Here is a 20,598-nt window from a genome sequence, read left to right on the forward strand (position 1 = left end):
AGCTAAATCCTCATTTGAAGACAGAAACCGGTGACATTATAGCAAATCGGAATGTTAATAGACTCGACTGAGGACTATAAACAGTGTTTCTGGAACAAAGTATCAAGCGTGAAATTATCTATATAAATAAAAAAAAATAAAAAAACCACTTTTGCATATGAAATAGTCTGACTGGTGCACGGTAAAAAGTGGTGTAATGGACACAATGTAAACATTTGTAAATATGGTCTTTATTAGAATTTACACACCACTTTTATACATGGCCCCCAGCATTTCCAAACCTGAATCTGCACTGTGAGTCCGTGACTGGCATTATGTACAGTAACATATAGGGGGTATAGGGCTGTGTTTAGAAGACTCGTGCTGGAGTAGTGATAAAAAGAAAAAAAAAAAAGACGACTCTGAAGCCTGTTAGGTTATTCTACAAGTTCCTCAAATCATATGTTCAGTTCTATAACCCCCTGGTCAAAAAATCTGATTACAAAGGCTTATGGTTTACTAGCATTTTTGTTTTTAACACATAGGACTTTCACATAAGAAAAAAAAAACAAAAACCCCATAACAAACCGTAACTTTTCAGAAGAAAATAACTTACAAAAAAAAAAAAGTCTAGAAGGGCTTTAAGTCCGCAGGACCGGCCCAACATCCACTAATTCGCTTTTGTAGCAAAAAGGACGGAGGCACCAGACAGACAGGGGAGGAGGAGGAGGAGGGAGGGGAAAGTTTAAATACAGACACTCTAAAATGTTTTTTTTTTCTTCCTCTGATCTGTGCAACAGGAAACCTTTAGATCACCGCTCCATTAGCAACTGAAAGCATAAAATATCGCTATGTAGCATCTATGCAGCATATCAGTCATTCACACGCTGAAAACAAAGGCTCCGTAGAAGGACTGTAAAAGGATTATTAAAATATGGGCCAGGACTAAAAAAAAAAAAAAAAAAAAAAAAACACAGGACCAGGACATCATGCCCACTTGAGTCTGCACTTTCCAAACCCACTGCGCACCACCAATAACTTATTTTAATACTTGACTCAAAGGAAGCCTGTAATCACTGACACGTAAACAAATTGTTCACTCTCCCCCAAAACGTATTCCCAATTAGTGAACATTTCTGGATGACTGAGAGGTACGGGGGTACAGGATGCTTTCTAAAAAATAAAATAATAAAAATATGTACATTTGTCAGTGGGGGCAGATTATATTGTGACCACAGCATATTGTCTGCCCTATAGACGGGACAGAACAGAAAACGTACACTTCTAGGTAAAGAGGGTGGGGGGGGGGGGGGCCTCAAAACAATAAAGGGTCCATTACACAAACAAGTTCTCGGATTTCCATACACAAAACTCTGGGCAAACTCCAATGTCTTAAATGTACATAGCAAAATAAATTAAATAAATAGCACAAAGTAAAAAAAATTTCAGCTGTACAAAACAAAAATAAAATATGACCTCGTCATGTGCTACTGGGTATGCTTTGGAGTACATAAATAGTTAGTTTTCACGGTGGTACCAGTAGCGTAACATATACACACACACACACGCAATATAGAACATGGCCAGTAGGAGTCACTGGTCTGTCCAGCACTTTATAAAGTATCATTGTAGGAAATGCGAAACGCGTTTCTTCACAAAATGTGAGAAAAAAAAAATGCATTAAAGATACCTGCGAAACTGACATTTGTGATTGTTGTAACCTATTCTGTGCCACCATGTCAAGTGATGTGAACATTGGGGGATTAATGGAAATTATTATTAGATTTAGGGACAGACGGACCCAAAAACTGCACACGCTAGATGTGCTGCAGATTAGGGAAATAGAAAATGAGTAGGGTAAATAAGTGACTACTCGGCATGGAATGTAAACTTCATTTCTTGGGAACCACCCATTTTATGCAGTGTGACGCAAAATCCATTCTACAAAAAGGGAGTTTTCGAAGCTGAATCCAGGAACACAAAACAAGTCCTTTTCCATCCATGCAAGGGCGCACCAGGAATTAAAAAAAGTTAACACCAGAGCAGATTAGGGAAGAAAACATCCGCAACATTCCCTCCCCCTCCTCCCGCACACCACCAAAAAAAATAGTTGCATTGACATAATAATATGAGAACAGAAAGAATGGAAAATAAAAAGTGGACAGTATAAAATAAGAAAAGGAGGCAAGATATTAAATAAAATGCAGAATCTCCATAGCAACCATTTTTTTTCCCCCCTAAAATTTCTGTTACTTTAAAAGGAACACAGGACTGCCAGATCCACCGCTCAGACGGAGCAATGTGCACAAGCTGCTCAAATAAAAAGGTTTCTTCTGAAATTCAAAAATATTCTTTTGGAAGCATTGCCATATAAATGCACCAGATTAAAAGGCAAAAAGGAATAAATAAAAAAAAACCCCTAAAAACAAGTCATTTATAAAGCAATGGATAAAATCAGCAGGGTACAGAGAATACAGAACTCTGCAACTATTATTAAGAAACTGTTGGTGCTATTTAAGAGTACAAAACACAACGATCTTGTTTTATGAGGTTTAGCCAGGCTTTTCTGTTGGTCGACCAATCAACTAAACAACAGTGGGGTGGGGGGCAGCCATAATGGAGGATTAGCCAATAGGATTTCACTAGGAACTAGTGACATCATGAAGAGCCTCAAATCTCAGTGATGTCAGGCATCCCTTTTGAATGGCTAAGAGTGAATACTGGTTCAGCACGCACAATGGCTTTCTCCGCTCTAAAAGCAGTTTGACATTAACTGGTACCACCAGATTGGGAGATTGAAGATGAAGGGGGTGTTGGCTTAGGAGATCCAGCATTTTATTTTCCAAAGACAGCAAAGGAAATCAAAATCTCAGCAGATAGTCCCGTTATGATTGAAGCAGAACCCACACAGAACACGAGGATGCCCAGTGTTAGTATTTTAGATAGTCAGAAACACAGTCTCCGCATTGAAGAATATCCGCCTCCTCGTTGGCAAGGCCGCATCCCTCCTCTGCTGCGTATACACTGGTAGGAGTGTACTGAAGAGCAATGCAGGGCCCGTTCCCAGAGGAACACAGACGTCTCGGCTGGCACCTTACCCCTCTACTCGTTCTTTGATGTTCATGCTGCTGCCTCTTAGAATATGGGTGTTTTATCTGCTTGTTTTTTTTGTATGTAGTCCCAGTGCTAGGAAACTAGAGGAACACGAGACTACTGCAAGTAGTAAGAGAGGTGCTTGTGCTGACTGTGCCGTTACTTGAAGGCTGTAAATTCTCCTGCGGAGGGAGCACAAAAGAATCAGGTTTATCACAGGCAGAAGTCAGTCCGACGGTTGTACTAACCACAAGCTGGATGGGTTATTAGCAGCAGGAAGGACATAATGATAGGCCCCAACACACACACACACACAGGAGGGAGATTAACAGTCCAACCAGAGGACTATTGGGGCAATTATGGTCTTATTTCATGTAGAGAAAATGGAAGGGAAAACCCCCCCCCAAAAATTGTTTCTGCCTAAAGTTGGCCGCTGGCTATCGATGGTTAGCAACCAACCATTAATGGTCTAATGTCGCTAGTGGGTGGCTTAACATTTGATGGGAGGTATGGCGGGAGTCAGAAGGAGCAAAAAACGAAGACCAAAGACAAAAAGAAGGATTAAAAAATAAATAAATAAACCAACGCCAACTTGGCTGCTCGGTGTCCTATTCCACTTTTGCATTTTATGAATTATATTTGTGTTAGCGAATGGCAGCCCCCACTTCTTACTACAGTAAAATATTGTATATTAATTCTGTTTGTGTTAATACAGTTTCCACACTTTGTAAGGCGCTGCGGAGCCCTTGTGGCGCTCTAGATAAAGGATAATCATATCTCTGTGCAGATGGTCACTGCCATTTCTATGACAAACTTGTATAATTCTCCTCCTCTCTTCATGGAATCTTGCACAAAAACAAAAAATAACCAAATGATTGTGGCAACTTAATAAGTCACATTATACTTATGACCGTTGAAATTAATATTTTTAAATGAATTGGCGTCAATTGTGACACACTGAGAAAAGCAAATAAATCTTGGAGAACACTTTGTCCTGACATTATAGGGAATTTCCATATTTAGATAATTTTAAACATATTGATTTGCCCCGTGCAAAGTCCAACAATACATAAATGTCGCCTTCTATCATCTATTTTCCCCCCCCCCATCCAAAAGGCCTTTATATCTTACAATCATTTATTTTTATGATCCTTGGATAATTTTTATTTTAAATCTTTAGTCCAGAGGTTCCCAAACACGGTCCTCAAGGCTCCCCAACAGTTCAGGTTTTAGGGAGATCCATGGTTGAGCACAGGTGACTTAATTAGTAGCTCAGTCAATTTGATTTAACCACCTTGTGCTCAACCATGGATCTCTCTAAAACCTGAACTGTTGGGGAGCCTTGAGGACCACGTTTGGGAACCTCTGCTTTAGTCTTTTCCACAGGAGGTAATAACAGGCGCACCCTGCTCACTCCATGTGATATGCACTATACAGACCCAGGAAAAATGGCTGCACAGGTCAGCATGGTGGAGAAGGGGGGTCGCCAGGGAGGGAACGAGGGCAGACGCAGGCTGTGCATATAGCCATAAACACCATTAGCATTAGCTATTTACCACCTCCATGCCTATGAACAGATCACCAATGTGAACATTTGCAGTGAAGAGGGGTCATTTGTGTTTACACTTGATGTAAAACTAAAGTGGTGCTAAAGTTGTAGGATCCAGGAAACACAGAATCGCTTGACTTTAAACAACGCAAAAAGCTAATTTTCACTATCACTGGCGGTGACCCATTGCTCAGAACTGTGTGGACAGTTTCACACGACAGCTGCCCGTTACTTGTATTCATGCTGATAGGATTGCGGCTATCAATTAGACAATGAAAGGCTGAATATCAGCACATAAAAGCCTCCTCCGAAAGACATTAGATTGTAGCCTTTGATGTTTGTAGTGTAGGTGAAATAAAAAATCTAAAATATAATAATAATAAAACGGAAAATAACAAACACACATCCACCCACTTAATAGATCAATTACCAAGTTGCTGGAGAGACACGGGTAAGATTTTATTTCTGCAGTGTCTCTGCTAAACCAACTGTACACACACACACAAAAATCATAATAAATATAAGTTAATTTAAAGTATAGAAATACATTTATACAATATATGGACAGATTCGCTGTACACTGATCTGCCAACACAGACATTCTCAGGCTCCTGCCAGCAGGAGGCGCGACGTTTGGCGGCACTTTTGTCGCTCCTACAGCCAGTGTATTGTGAACCCACCATATCCACCAGCCTGGATGGGCGTTTTTGGAGAGGCGCAAGCGTACAGACTGAAGTCCTCCGTCTGGAAGCCGGCTCGGTTCAACGACGGCTCAGATGCACTGCGGTGAATTTTTGGCAAGGACCGGGCCAGGAGTTCAATGGAGGCCAGAATCTAAGAGAGTAAAAAAAAAATTAAGACCGCTTCAGCAAACATTTCTGTGATCGCCTACTGCCCATCGCTCGGTTCTCTCTGGCCTGCAACTTGAAGCCTGGGGTAATTAAATAATGGTGGGACCTTAAATTCAAACCAAAAAAATAAATAAAAAATCAACCATTTTTGTGCCAATTATACTCTTAAATGTTCATTTCCATTTCTGGAAACCCTCTATCATCGCCCCCTCCTACGTAGGTATATGGTAGATGGGAGGATTGCGCACAGCACTATAAAAAAGGTAGAGGGATATACCGTATGCTCATTTTCAGGCGGACTTTGATAACGGAATCCTGCAGAACAGGGATGCAACGTGACAGGACAGCAAATGTCACGTGCTACATGAGAATAGGCGCACACCAGAATTACAACTGGGCATCACCTTTCATTTGAATACCCCTGAATCCAGACATTTTCAGATATTAAATATTTCACCAACTTGTACATTTTTACATTTTAACTTTAAAATTTGCTTTGTACAAGTTGATATTGAGCAAACGGCACGTGAGGAAAAAAAAAAAAAAAAAGGATGCTGGCCAATTAAATTTTTCGTTCCAGTTTTAGCGCAGGGGGGGCAGATTTAAAATGTCGAGCTATATTTAAATTTTGAATGGATGTGTCCAAACTGAAATCTAATCTGCAGTGGAAGAATAAAGCTGTCCAGTATTTGTGAGCTTCATGTAAAAGCAGCCAGTATTTACCCGGCATGCAAAAATAAGAGAGATATTTGCACCCCTTGCATTGTAACTTGGTTTGTTCCAAATACAAAAAGTTTTGTTTTTTATTTTTGCTTGGCTCCCACCTTAAAAATCATCCTCATACTGTGTCTCAAGTCGCACCAAACAGCCATTCTCGGCGTGCCAGGTTCCGCACAGAGTCCTATTTGCTTGACATGTGCGTTGTATTCGCTCTGCTAAAACGGCATTGCAAGTGTACACCGGCCACTGGCGCTTGTACAACTACGAGTCTCTAAATCTGTGGTAAACAGGGTTCCGATACGAGCAGCGCAGCTATTCCTGCCGCTGCGTTACGTTGTGCTTTACCTGCGACTTCGTACTTGTGCTAAACCAATAGCTGTGCTACAAAAAAGTCGCAGCTTAGCGTTTCTGGTACACTAAGCATCCTCTGTCAGGACGGCTCCACTGCGCCGGGTATGACGACGCTTGGTATAAGAGGACACATCTGCTCCTATGGGAGGAACTGGAGGGACAGGTTACCGCTTTGTGCGACTTGTGAGAGTATGTTACACAGCTTTAGTTTTGCTTGTCTACACTTCTGAGAAGACGTGTTGTGTAAATGAGGCACGTGTGTGTTGTAAACACTGCGCATTGAACAGGACGCACATGAAGTGTAAACGGCTGGAGTCTGCAGTCCATTTCCAGTAAACACCAGTACGTTCCCGCACTTTTTTACCTGTGGAAATAAGGGCCGCTCATCCCTCTTCTTCTTCAGACAGTCCGCCATTAACCTCTTCATTGCTTTGGGACAGTTACTCCGAACTTTGCTGAGGTCCGGAGACAAATATCCTCTCCCAACCATAAATATAATCTTCAAAACGAAACAAAAATATGGAGTTTAAAAACAAAGCAAAACAAACAAAAAAACCCCCACACAATAAAACCTCATTTGTGCCATACAACGAGCATGGCGCCTAACCGTACAGAAGAAACTAACAAGCGCAGATTCTGGCCTTCTTGGTCCGTAAAGATTTCGGATATGTATCAGAAATTCTATATAAAAAAAAAAAAAAGTCTAAAATGAACTTTACTGCACAGAAACAGATCAGCGTTTACAGGACCGGACGGAGCTAGAAATCCAAGTAGTATACCGGACGTGTGTTTCAACTGGGATGTTGTTTGGTACAAACTCTAAACAACTGGTTCAATAGCGGTTTCACCACTTACGAGGACCACAACCAAAACGCTCAGTGCGCTGAGAGCATACATGAAAGCACTAGGACGTCCTAGAGGATCAGCATTTCCCTAATGACACCCCAGGGCCAAGAGCTTCTTTTTGGGAAATTCAGAAAAAAAAGTAAGTTGTGCTTAAACCGTCATCCTTAAACCGTCATCCTTAGGTTCACTTAACTGAGGGGTGGACAGGGCTGCGCTTGATTGGCAATCACTAGCTCTGGTCTCTGGTTTGGCCAATCACATGGACTATAAATAATTTGATTCGGCCCTGGACCACAAACCCGCGGCACCCCTGCAAGTGTGGGAACCACTGCAATAGGACATAAGAAAAGGCCTACAGACCGGAACCGCTCTATGATCAGTAGAAACTGGATTTTCCAATTGTAAATAAATACAATATAAAGATAAATATATATACACACACACACACACACACATACATACATACATACATACACACACACACACACACACATATATATATATACATATACACACACACACACACATTTTGTATAATAACCAAATAACCAATAATCACAATAAATAGAAAAAACTGTTCAGGATTTTAAATGAAATGATACGATATTACCTGGTCTCGGTTGTTGATATTTTGATAAGGTAGCTGCCCAGTCATTAATTCATACAGAACTATGCCAAACGCGTAGACGTCTGACTGAAAGCTGTAAGGGTTTTTGTCCTGCATCCTAATGACCTCAGGTGCCTAGAGACAGACAGAGAAGAGGGCAGCAGTGTCAGGCAGCTTTGTGCACAGTGTAAGTGGGATTTAGATACTGTACGTCTCAGGGACAAGCCGATGTTCTATCTGAAGACTATCAGAATTGCTCACAAGTACTGCTTAGAAACGCGACTTAACCCATTTCTTGATACCTTCCTATTCCTGTTCGGCGTCTTGAGATTAAGTATGATCTAATTTAGACCGGGAAATCAGAAACTGCTGGGAGCTGTAGTCCAACAAAAAATGACATGCCACATGAAGCCAAAGCCTTAGAATGGCATGCTAAAACTGAGTCAGGGCTCTTTATCAGTCATACGTAACAGTTGTGGCAGGGCATGCTGGGATGTGTATTTCCACAGCAGCTTGGAGGGCCACATGTTGAATGCCATTGATGTAGAAGACTAGAATACCCCTTTTGCCTAAATAACCCAGATTATCGGGTCTAATCGGGTCTTGGCTTGGTGTACAAGGGTCCTTACAAACTAACCCAGGTGGATTGACCAGAGAATATGACTCTGCTAGCAATCAGGGATGAACCTGGGAAGGACCAAGGTAACGGTGTGGAGTAAACGGCACAAGCCGGGTTATCAGACTCGGGTCATGCCTCAAACAGGCGGATTGGCTGGCATTAGTAACGCTTGGAGATGATCTCATCTCCAAGTGGCCACTGTAACATCGGAAGACCTAGGTCCGGTGCGTACGGCTGGACCCGAGAATAACCCAGGTCTAGCCACCAGTGTGAAAGGGGTAAAACCCGGCTCCAAACCGTGCTCAGTGTCCCTGGTTGGAGCTGGATTTTTGGTGGAAAAGGTATTTCAAAGGGCTGATGCACTAATTACTGTAAATGATAGATATTACAAGAAGCTGCAGGATTTCCATAACCATATACGAGTAATACGCTGCTCAGCTCAGTTTTCAGTAGACAAATCCTTCCATACAACTTTGCGTCTTATTTAACAAAGCGTGTACTGGGTACTCGGGATTACTTTTCTTGTCGCACAAGGTATAAAGTGGCAGATTAAGCATAATGGTGCATGGGGAGGGTCCCTTGTATCGGACCCGTACTTTGCGCTGTAACCTGGATTGTGCATGGTTTCCTCAATTTTGCACCTTACTTTGCTTATAGTGTACTAAGGGCCTGATTCAGACCCACTCGCGAGCGGCTGTCCGCTCGCAAGTGGGTCGATGGTGTGCACTGCGCATGAGCGAGACGCGGCGAGCGAAGGACTTTCCTTCGCTCGTTGTGTCTGATCAAAGGGGGCGTGCTGTCGATGTTGATTGACAGCACGCCCCCTTTGGTGGGCGTGCCTGCCAGACGGAGGTGTTCCCAAAATAGATAGATAGAGCCAAAATCACTCCTGGCCTTGCGGTTGCGAAACTCAACCGCAGGCTTCTGCTCGCACTGGCGATGGTCAAGACCATCGCGACCATCACCCTGCACGCTCGTATATGCTGTGGGTGGTGACCCACAGCTATACGAGCGTCCAGGAGGACGCTCCATATTTATGGAGGTGGGCCCTGATTCAGAGCGAGCGCTCTGGTCAGAGCGTCCGGCTCTGAATCAGGGTCTAAGTACTTAGGATCAGTGTCTTGGTGCAGCTGAGTAACAAAAGGCTGCTGAGCGATAAATGGGGCTATTTGGTGAGATTAAAGGAAGGGTGTATGTGTGACACATCTGTATCAGCTATAGGAGAGAATGTGACTGTACAGGAGAGAGTGGATTCACAAGTCCCATAGGAGGAGGATTTTTCTCACCATCCATAAAATAGAACCGGATAGCTGCTCAAACTGGTGCGAGCCGCTCCACCGAGACTTCACTGTGGCGAGGCCGAAATCCCCGATCTTTACTGTGAGGTCTTCATGAAGAAAAATATCTGTGAGAGGTGTCTGAGTTAAGGAGGGGAACAGAGGCAGCCTCTGCCTAGGATCTCCAAGGATAACCGGTGAAGCGGCAACTAAAAACCTGCTGAACATTCACCTAAACTGTGAGAGCCGCTACCACGGTGCAGGTAGACATTTTGTAGACTTAAAGCCTGATTCAATACCTATCGCAGCTGCAAATTCACACGGAACACAGTTCAGCCGGCATAAAGACTGCCAACGCCTACTGCTTTCACACATCCGTCCAATGTCGCTCTTCTGCGTAAACATCGGTACTATCGACGCACGTTAGCCAGCCGCAGACACACGCAAGCAGTGAGCTCTCGCAGTGGCTAATTTATGCATGCCCAGGAAACGGCGTTCAGACACACCCGTGTTCTTCCCACCACCCCCCAAACTCCGACAGCCTGCCACGCACTTCGCGATGGATTCCTACCTGTGTCTGTAGTCGCAGTGCGATTGCTGCGCACGCACGGTGCGGCTTATATGCATGCGCAATAGCAAACAATCGGTCGAGGTGCGTCCGCAATCGCACTTGCACACGCTACTGAATCAATAGTCCTGCATATGCTCAGGAAAGTGCCCCATACGCCTCTGTGATCCAATTTGTTTGCAGCGAACAGATTATGGATGAGAACATAGCAAAAGTTACATCACTGAGGCATGAGGCACGGAGCCCGGCGAATTAACATGGTGCCTTTTCAGGACTAATGTGGAGGTGATGATATGTACACCAGGAACTGCTGTCATCTTTGGAAAAAGATACTATTGCTTTTCAGATCTCGGTGGATGATGGACTTGGCGTGCAAGTAGCTGGAAGAGAGAAAAGGAAAATAACGTATTAGCGTGGCTGGTAAGATGGAAACTGGAAATGAGCTATATTTATACCTAGCGCCGTAAAGCGCTACTTACTCCATGCCTTGTGCCGTCTGCCGTGCAATATCAATTAGCTTAATCATCTCGAATTTGGTCTCTATGATGTGTAGGTGGTGATAGAGGCTGGAGCCCTCGCACCACTGGGTCACTATTGCCAGCTGGGGTTTGGTAGAATAGCCCATGAAAAGCAGGATGTTCACGTGTCGCGTTTTCCTGTAACAGAGGGGTCAGACAATCAAGCACCGCACAGATTGCAACAGAAAGGCACGAAATACCCACTCACTGTGGATTACCAGTCACTTATATCAGACTACGGGGCCGATTTATAGGTACAACTGCTCGTTTATACTTTTCGGCTGGTAAGTTATTTGTTGGTTGACCGTGTCTGCATACTTAATGCAGAGTGGCAGTTCTGTGGGCCACATGCCTTTTAAATAGAGGTCACTGGAGAATGACCAGACTGGTTCAAACATACAGGAAGGTGGCAGTAACACTAATAGCGGTGGTATGCAGTAGAGCTTCCTTCAATGCACAGCACGTTGAGCCTGTAACAGCAGGAGCCCACGCCAAGTTTCTCTCATGTCAGCTAAGAACAGGGAACAGACTGCAGTGGGCACAGGTCACCAGCACTGGCCAGATGAAGACTGGGAAAACTTTGGCTTTAGGACTAATCTGGAGACATGCAGAGACCTTGTGTCAGCCGGTCAGGCTAGTGATGGGAGTGGGGAATGTTTTACTGGCACACTCTAGGTCCCTTAATATTGAGCATTGTTTAGATGCCTCACCCTAAGCTGGAGTACTGCTGCTGACAATGTGCATCCCTTTATGGCCACAGCCTACCCAGTGCCGAAACTAGGGCTTTTGTCAGCTGGGGCAAGACAGTAATTTGGCGCCCACCCCCCGGTAATTCCCCCATAGTAATGCCCCCTGCAGCAGTGCACCTATAGTAATGCACCTGTACCTGTGGCCATATGGTAATGTCCCCATAGTAATGCCACTGTAGTGCCCATGTGGTAATGCCCCTGTAGTGACCAAATAGTAGTCCCCCTGTAGAGCCCCATGGTAATGCCACCTGTAGTGCCCCCTGATGATGCCCCTGTAGAGCACCCTGGTAAAGCCCCTGTAGGTAATGCCACTGTAGTGCCCACTGTTAATGCCCCCATAGTGCCACATACACACACAAAAAAGAAATACTTACCTTAAACCCCGCTCCTGTGACTGCCACAGTCGGGTCTGCCCGGCTGCTCCTCGAACTATGGGAGAGACGTCATTACGTCTCTCCCATAGTGCCTGTGGGGAGAGAACTCCAGCCTCCGGCTAGCACGGCGCTGCAGAGGAGGAGCCGGGCGCCCGCTGGTAATAACATCTCAGCGGGCGTTCGGCTTGGAGTCTCCCTGCACGTGCCCCTCCAGCCCCCCTAGTTGCGGCCCTGGCCTACCCATGCCTAATGGATAATTCCAGCAGGATAATGTGCCATATAACACAGAGTACGTCAGCTCAGGCTAGTTCCGCTGACAATAAATTCAGTGTACTTTAATAGTCTCTACGGTGCTCAGATCTCAGTCCAATACAGCAGCTTTGGGATATGGTAGAGAGGGCGGATGGTCAGTCTGAATGTGAAACAGACACATAGAATTTGACGGCAGAACAGAACCACTTGGCCCATCTAGTCTGCCCCATTTTTAAACATATTACAGCAGACATGTCTGCAGCAACTGCGCGATACAATCACACGACTCTAAAGCAAGGTTTAGTAAATAGACCCCTCAGTGCGTTGGATCTCTGCTCCCGGGGATCAGCCCACAATAGGAAGTTGAGCAGCAGCTGTACCACACAGATAGGATGTAAAACCCCCCCCCCCACTCCCTCCCCCAAACAACCTGCTGAACTCGTGGAGTATGTATGATCAATAGAATAGACTTCAATTTAACAGTGCCCCTAAGGGCAGCTCAAAAAATAGCAACAAGCCGCTCATCACCCGTCTATACCTCAGTGTAACTCCAGTGACCCCTAGTGGATGAAACAGAAAGTAGACTTGAATGGCTTCTACCGAAAAAGGTAAAGCTTAAGTCCACAGAATGGCTGATAGCTCATCGCATGGGCAACAGCTACACTTCAATATCATAATGGGAGGAAACAAAGACTGCAGTATCACCTGAGCACTCCTACTTCATTTTTAAAGGCCTGTAGTTGCTGAGGCGTTGGTGCGGTTACATTCAACATTTTCACAGCTACATCACCTGAAACAGGCAGAGATGGAAACATAAGTATTACAGGATACACGGTGCTGTATACATGCTGGATTTACCTGACTGTACAAGTCAGCACAGGACACGGGGATCGTTCCATGAACGGGGTGACTGTGCAGAATGACCCTAAAGAATACAAAAGCTCCTCTCTGTAAATGGCTAGTTTCGATACACTCCCTAGAGCTGGGGAAATTGGGCAGGCGGCCCCTCCAGCTGCTGTGGAACTACATGTCCCAGCAGGCCCTGCCACGGTTTTTCTCTTAGGTGAGGCTAAAAACTGTGGCAGGCATGCTGGCATGTGTAGTTCCACCCTTGTCCTAAAGTGCGTGAGACTGAATTTCTAGCAAAACTCCTGAGCTTTCACGTCATACATTTAAAACACTATGGGGCATGTTCAATTGGGGGCGAGAAAAGCAAAAATCCCGGTTGTTCCTGCAGGTGCGGGATCTTTGCTATACAATCAGGTGCTGGTTTTTTGTTTTTTTTTCTAGTTTGAGCGCTGGGAGGTCTTTTTGGTGAGCACCTCCAGCAGAACGGGTCTGAATTTTCCTAATATATAATAATAATTATAAAATCAGCGAGACTTGTTCTGGGACCTTGACAGCAGCCCCCCCCTCCTCCCCCTGAGGACTAATTAATTGAAAGATTCCAAATAGCTTAGTCATTACTCACCTGTCTTCTCCCTCCAGCAGTGTTGATTATCTTGGATTGTATGAGTGAGTGTGTCTGTAACCCCACTTTGTTTCCCTACCCCCCCCCCCCCCCAGAACAGGCGCTGGGAGAACTACATATCCCAGCAGCCCTTGCTCCTACCTGCATCCCTCACCACAGTGGCAAGACGGGGGGAGGATTTAGGAGGCCACCAGGAGCCGTGTCTTGTTTTTTTTACACAGCACAGGTTTTCAGAGCTAAAAACCCCGCAACTATTTCTTTTTTTCCATTGGATACCGCGGCTATCGGGAGTGCGCATACCGGCAGTAATACAAAATTGGGCGCAAGGTTTTTAGAGAATACTGCTACAGCTATATTTTATAAGAACATTTCTGCTAACAAAAAATACACTGAAATCTGTAAGCATTTATATTGCCATAGAGCAGATGGTAACTATATTCTTCTTAGATATATTGCCAACCCAAATGGAAATTCCACATACAGCGCACTCAGTTACCAGGGACACCTAGAGGGTGGGGTGGGGGAGTGGAACACATGATGTCGGCTTGTTCTAGGAGGAAGTCCTGGCTGGGAAGGGGATAATGTATACGCACTACCTAATGGTCGTACACGCTCAATGTAAATCCAAGATGTAGCGTCAGTTATCGCTATCACTTAATGGAGTGTTACACTGGGATAGCGCTGTTCCGGTTAGAGTATCTTGACCAATTGCACTGAACCAGTATCTTTAATTGTTGAGAATAGTGGCGTTAGAAGAGGTTATTTATTGCATATTAGTGATGCCATGTAGACATTGAGGTAGAAGTTTAAATAAGATTTATACCATGCCACTTTCCCTTATACACTGTCCCAAAAGAACCAGATCCTATCCGCTGTCCAACCGTGATCTGCCCGTCTGGTATCTCCCAGTCGTCACTAGAGTCTCGGCGCCCCAGGGTTTTCTGCAAAGACAACAAGTTAAGGTCCTGGGGACTGTAGATGACACTGGCGTTGTCAGTTGCTGGAGATTTTGGCGCCAACTGACCATTCGGCTCCTGTCTTCTGTGGAGGAAGAGGATGATTTGCGCTCTCTTTGCTGACCTGGGGATTTCTGGAGAGCCTTGACGCTGGTGAGGGACCCAGGTAGGGATGCTGGAGGGGTAGCGGATAATCCTGGGGTAGTACCTGTCAGCAAAGAAATGAAGCACATTTAGAAAAAAAATTAAATAAAACGCTCAAAAAGGAAAACAGAAAAAAAAAAAAGGGAAGACCACCCTCTGCCTCCCAACATCAACGTCCCGTTCCCCCGCTAAAAAAAAAAAATGTATTGAATAGAAGTTACATGAAAGAACGTATGCCATAGAGAAGTACTAAAACTGCAATCTCAATAGAGAAACATCGGAATTATAAGTCTTCCCAGAGACCGTGGGGTCGATTAAATTCAGCGCAATGTGCCACCGGGCATTTGCTCACTGCACACATATTAGCAAATATAGAGTGTAAGCTCTATAGGGGCTGGTGTGACTGGCCAAATATTCTCTGTAAAGCGCTGCAGAACATGTGTGCTCGATAAATAACTGGTAATAAATATACAGTAGGGCCAACATCACAAATTTTCCTTTGCCCCTCTACGTAGTGCGAGAGAAAAGATGCGATGCCAGCGGGCACAAGAACGGCACATGGCATTTAAAAGCATATATAATTATATACAGGCTACAGAAATTAATAAAAAAACGCCCTCACTCGAAAAAATTTTTTAAAAAATTAAAAATAAAAAAATCACAGAAAAAAAATAGTAGTTCTAATACTACAAACAAACCATTTAATTAAAATGTATAAGTTAGGGGAAAAAACAAAAAACACAAAACTAGATTTCTGTACAAAACACCCATAAATGTACAACGATAAGTGGTGGTGGTACGTGGTTTGGAAAGTTAGTGGCAGAAAAAGTGATACATACACATTAAATTAAATGTTAAGTGAGACCGTGGAAAAGTAATTCTTCATGCACATGTACTGGCAGAATGTATGCAGGTAACCAGCACAAAGATATACAAATGCACAATAAATAAGACCGTACACTAGAGCTACTGTGCATGGTTTTCTTCAATCTAAAATAAAATAAGTGCAATGCCTGTGTTTTGCCCACCAGTACAAGCGGCGCAAGCAGGAGGAATAGACAGTGCTAAAAGGGGTTGATTTTAGGCAATTTAAGGGGGGGGAAGGTGAAATAAAAACAGCCCAACTACCTCTGCAAACGGGGTCAGATTCAAAATCAAAGACTATTTCACTGGGGACAGAATGGAGGAGTGGGCTGGGGTTCCGAGAGTGGTATTTCCGAAGGCAGCGAGTCGACTGAACCTGGGGGGCTGTGGGAGAAACACAGGTATAAAGAAAGAAAAAAAAAAAAAAAAAAACAAGAAGGAGCAGCGAAGGGGGGAATGGGGGAGGTAGAGAGAGTAGAAAAGGGGGGTATTAAAATGTAGTAGCGAGAGGAAAAAGTTTGAGTGGGAGGGCAGAATTAACAAGACATAATTATCAGATTATTGCCAATATACAGACATCAAATTAACAGTTTTACAGAGGGAGAAGGGGGGGGTGCAATTTTGGGCCAGGCTTTTTACGTCCTATATTACAGCATGGGATCTGGAAACAGAAACTGTAATCATCCACGTAAGGCAGATCGGGTTTCTAGCAGAATAAACATTTCAAATAGCAAAATAAAAGAGGTCACTTTAAAAAGCAGGCATAATTAAGTAAGCAACAGTTAGAAAGTAAGATCGGTTTTGTTAGATGGGTTTTTTTTTACTCCCACAGACGAAGCAGTGAAAATATCACGTGTACTCCCCATCGAAATGCAGTTATATTACTGTCTGGGAGCCAGTAGCTCCCAGCGCCAACGTAGAGACAGGAGATCCAAACCAGGGTTAAACAGATACCTCTCCAGAATATAAGCTCGGTTCTGATGTAGACATTCAGGTATACCATTCTAAGCAGATCATTCAGAAAGAATGCAAAACGCACACTTTTAAAGATTTAAATGGAGAACATGGCGGTGATTTCATGTAGGATGCATTAGGTCATAATCTATTGATAATTCTACTCCAGCAGATGCTATTCAGGACCACTTACCTCCCTCACTTCGCTGAAGGCCCTGGTCCCGAATTAAGTCCTAGAAGACAGGGAACACTTTTAAAAATAAATAAACTTGCACATTACTAGATGGAACGCTCACAATTTAAAAAAAACAAAAAACAAACATAAAAACACGACAGTCAGATATTGAAAGTTTTGCTCAATTTTCCAAAGTGTGCACCATCCAGTAAACTAAAAAGATGCCCCATCCATTAGAAGACAGGCCAAAAGACTGCACGATGACGACATTGACAAACGACTTCACGATTACAGTCTGATGTGTCTACACTGAACGAGCAGTCGTTCAGTGTAGACACAGCAATCATCTGCTAACATGATGAACCTGACGTTATAGTCAGGTTGTCCAGCAGGTTTGCCCGATGATAGATGTCTAAACGACCAGTGGGAAAGCGCATCGCTGGTCGTTTTAAACATATTTGCAAACATTTATGAACGATATTGTTATCGTTCAATCTCTCAACTTAATCGTCTAGTGGATGGGCACCTTTACTGCAGAACATCGTACACGGAGACTTGTGGTGCGTTCTATGATAAAGAATGACAATACGGACATTCATTAAAATTTGTTAACAGGAACAAATCGCTATTAAATGGCTTGATCACCCCAGACAACTAATGAATGCAGCCTCCACTAACTCCACTATTTGCTTTTCCCCCCTTAATATCCTTTGAATAAGTTGCAGGCCCTGCAGGAAACCCAGAGTGGATTATTTACAGAGCCAACACACAACTGCTCTGTAGAGCCAATCTATGCCATGTTCAAGTGCAGACAGCAATTAGCAATCAGTGAAGGCGATGAGGAAAAAACAACCAAGCGAGCCGAGATGAATTGTGCAGCAGATATTATCCCACTGGCTCACAAGAAAAACAGGCAGCCAAACGTGTGACAGGTCAGCACATGCTGGGTCACTTACATCGATGTTAACAGGCTCGATGGTGTTTATGTGAACGTTGGGGGCAGAGGAGGAGCGGTCTCGTTGACCAAACTGGTTTCGGTGGTCTTCGTCGGCGGGTCGGAACGGCTGAGGGATGGGAATGGACTTGGACGGAGAGCTACTTGGGAGGCTGGGAGGCCTAGAAGGGAAGAACATAACAGCCACTAGTTGTAACAGGAATCCATCACCATGAGAACTATACAAGACAAGAAGACAGAATCTAGTTTGAAAGATGATCATTTCATACAGTAAGTAAAATAAGGTTTCCATGCTGGGTCTCAACTTATCCGACAGTCAAAATGTCAACATGTTTCGAATGTTGACATGTAACCCATCGAACAATTTATTATGTCGACATTGTGCATGCCTATATAGCATTTTATCACTATTTTAGCCAAGGCCAACACTAAAATGTTTTGACTGTCGATATGCACAGTATTGATATTTGATAAATTTCTGTATCGTCAACGTAAACACCCCTGTCGACATTTAGAACATGTCGACATTCTGACTGGATAATCATGGCATGTACATCTGATGCAAAATGCCTCAAGCTTCAGTGGCTCTTATTCCTAGAAGCTCGACAGCCACAAAGCAAAAGTTAAACTATGTGAGCTGAGGCATGAAGGCTTCTGGAGCAGAGAGCATACGTAAACGGGCAGAGGCCAGGACCACGGAGAGCGGTAATTAAGTATGGCTGGTAAATAGAGCCAGGGGGACTCTGCCTGAATACAGAATTACAGGGACCCTAACAATGCAAAAAGAATTAGCCAATTAGTGTTTTATGCACTCATGAGCAACATGCACTCCAGATGCAGGAAGCACTGCCCTCACCGTTACTATGGGTAACAGCGCTCCACACAGTGACTAGGAGGAGGAATGCTGCAATAATCTCATTGTCTGACCTGCTCCCTCATTATACCTAGCAGTGCTCCACACAGTGACTACGAGGAGGAATGCTGCAATAATCTCATTGTCTGACCTGCTCCCTCATTATACCTAGCAGTGCTCCACACAGTGACAGAAAGAGGAGGAATGCTGCAATAATCTCATTGTCTGACCTTCTCCCTCATTATACCTAGCAGTGCTCCACACAGTGACTAGGAGGAAGAATGCTGCAATAATCTCATTGTCTGACCTGCTCCCTCATTATACCTAGCAGTGCTCCACACAGTGACTACGAGGAGGAATGCTGCAATAATCTCATTGTCTGACCTGCTCCCTCATTATACCTAGCAGTGCTCCACATAGTGACTACGAGGAGGAATGCTGCAATAATCTCATTGTCTGACCTGCTCCCTCATTATACCTAGCAGTGCTCCACACAGTGACTAGGAGGAAGAATGCTGCAATAATCTCATTGTCTGACCTGCTCCCTCATTATACCTAGCAGTGCTCCACACAGTGACTAGGAGGAGGAATGCTGCAATAATCTCATTGTCTGACCTTCTCCCTCATTATACCTAGCAGTGCTCCACACAGTGACTAGGAGGAGGAATGCTGCAATAATCTCATTGTCTGACCTGCTCCCTCATTATACCTAGCAGTGCTCCACACAGTGACTACGAGGAGGAATGCTGCAATAATCTCATTGTCTGACCTGCTCCCTCATTATACCTAGCAGTGCTCCACACAGTGACTACGAGGAGGAATGCTGCAATAATCTCATTGTCTGACCTGCTCCCTCATTATACCTAGCAGTGCTCCACACAGTGACAGAAAGAGGAGGAATGCTGCAATAATCTCATTGTCTGACCTTCTCCCTCATTATACCTAGCAGTGCTCCACACAGTGACTAGGAGGAAGAATGCTGCAATAATCTCATTGTCTGACCTGCTCCCTCATTATACCTAGCAGTGCTCCACACAGTGACTACGAGGAGGAATGCTGCAATAATCTCATTGTCTGACCTGCTCCCTCATTATACCTAGCAGTGCTCCACACAGTGACTAGGAGGAAGAATGCTGCAATAATCTCATTGTCTGACCTGCTCCCTCATTATACCTAGCAGTGCTCCACACAGTGACTAGGAGGAGGAATGCTGCAATAATCTCATTGTCTGACCTGCTCCCTCATTATACCTAGCAGTGCTCCACACAGTGACAGAAAGAGGAGGAATGCTGCAATAATCTCATTGTCTGACCTTCTCCCTCATTATACCTAGCAGTGCTCCACACAGTGACTACGAGGAGGAATGCTGCAATAATCTCATTGTCTGACCTTCTCCCTCATTATACCTAGCAGTGCTCCACACAGTGACTACGAGGAATGCTGCAATAATCTCATTGTCTGACCTTCTCCCTCATTATACCTAGCAGTGCTCCACACAGTGACTAGGAGGAGGAATGCTGCAATAATCTCATTGTCTGACCTTCTCCCTCATTATACCTAGCAGTGCTCCACACAGTGACTAGGAGGAGGAATGCTGCAATAATCTCATTGTCTGACCTTCTCCCTCATTATACCTAGCAGTGCTCCACACAGTGACTAGGAGGAGGAATGCTGCAATAATCTCATTGTCTGACCTTCTCCCTCATTATACCTAGCAGTGCTCCACACAGTGACTACGAGGAGGAATGCTGCAATAATCTCATTGTCTGACCTGCTCCCTCATTATACCTAGCAGTGCTCCACATAGTGACAGAAAGAGGAGGAATGCTGCAATAATCTCATTGTCTGACCTTCTCCCTCATTATACCTAGCA

General features: G+C 44.3%; 1 protein-coding gene across 3 annotated transcripts in view; it reads right to left on the reverse strand.

Annotated features, from left to right (window-relative positions):
• Nucleotides 1-210: 210 nt before the first annotated feature.
• The window catches only part of BRAF (B-Raf proto-oncogene, serine/threonine kinase), a 68,856-nt gene continuing 48,468 nt past the window's right edge, over nt 211-20,598 (reverse strand). Inside the window, exons 8-20 of one of the 3 annotated variants that reach the window (XM_088448787.1) lie at nt 17,874-18,033; nt 16,936-16,975; nt 16,053-16,172; nt 14,849-14,988; nt 14,648-14,765; nt 13,059-13,143; nt 10,940-11,116; nt 10,794-10,840; nt 9,902-10,020; nt 8,000-8,131; nt 6,908-7,042; nt 5,302-5,455; nt 211-3,254 (exon numbers count right to left, since the gene is read on the reverse strand). In XM_088448787.1, coding sequence (XP_088304913.1) covers nt 3,232-3,254; nt 5,302-5,455; nt 6,908-7,042; nt 8,000-8,131; nt 9,902-10,020; nt 10,794-10,840; nt 10,940-11,116; nt 13,059-13,143; nt 14,648-14,765; nt 14,849-14,988; nt 16,053-16,172; nt 16,936-16,975; nt 17,874-18,033 — 1,450 coding nt within the window. In that variant the 3' untranslated portion in view covers nt 211-3,231. Of the gene's footprint in view, nt 3,255-4,446; nt 5,456-6,907; nt 7,043-7,999; nt 8,132-9,901; nt 10,021-10,793; nt 10,841-10,939; nt 11,117-13,058; nt 13,144-14,647; nt 14,766-14,848; nt 14,989-16,052; nt 16,173-16,935; nt 16,976-17,873; nt 18,034-20,598 lie in introns of those variants that run through there. The other 2 variants (XM_088448786.1, XM_088448788.1) reach the window with 2 other exon arrangements.

The sequence above is a fragment of the Taudactylus pleione genome, unplaced genomic scaffold (assembly GCF_031769625.1).
Source record: "Taudactylus pleione unplaced genomic scaffold, aTauple2 ptg000465l, whole genome shotgun sequence".
NCBI classification, from domain to species: Eukaryota; Metazoa; Chordata; class Amphibia; order Anura; family Myobatrachidae; genus Taudactylus; species Taudactylus pleione.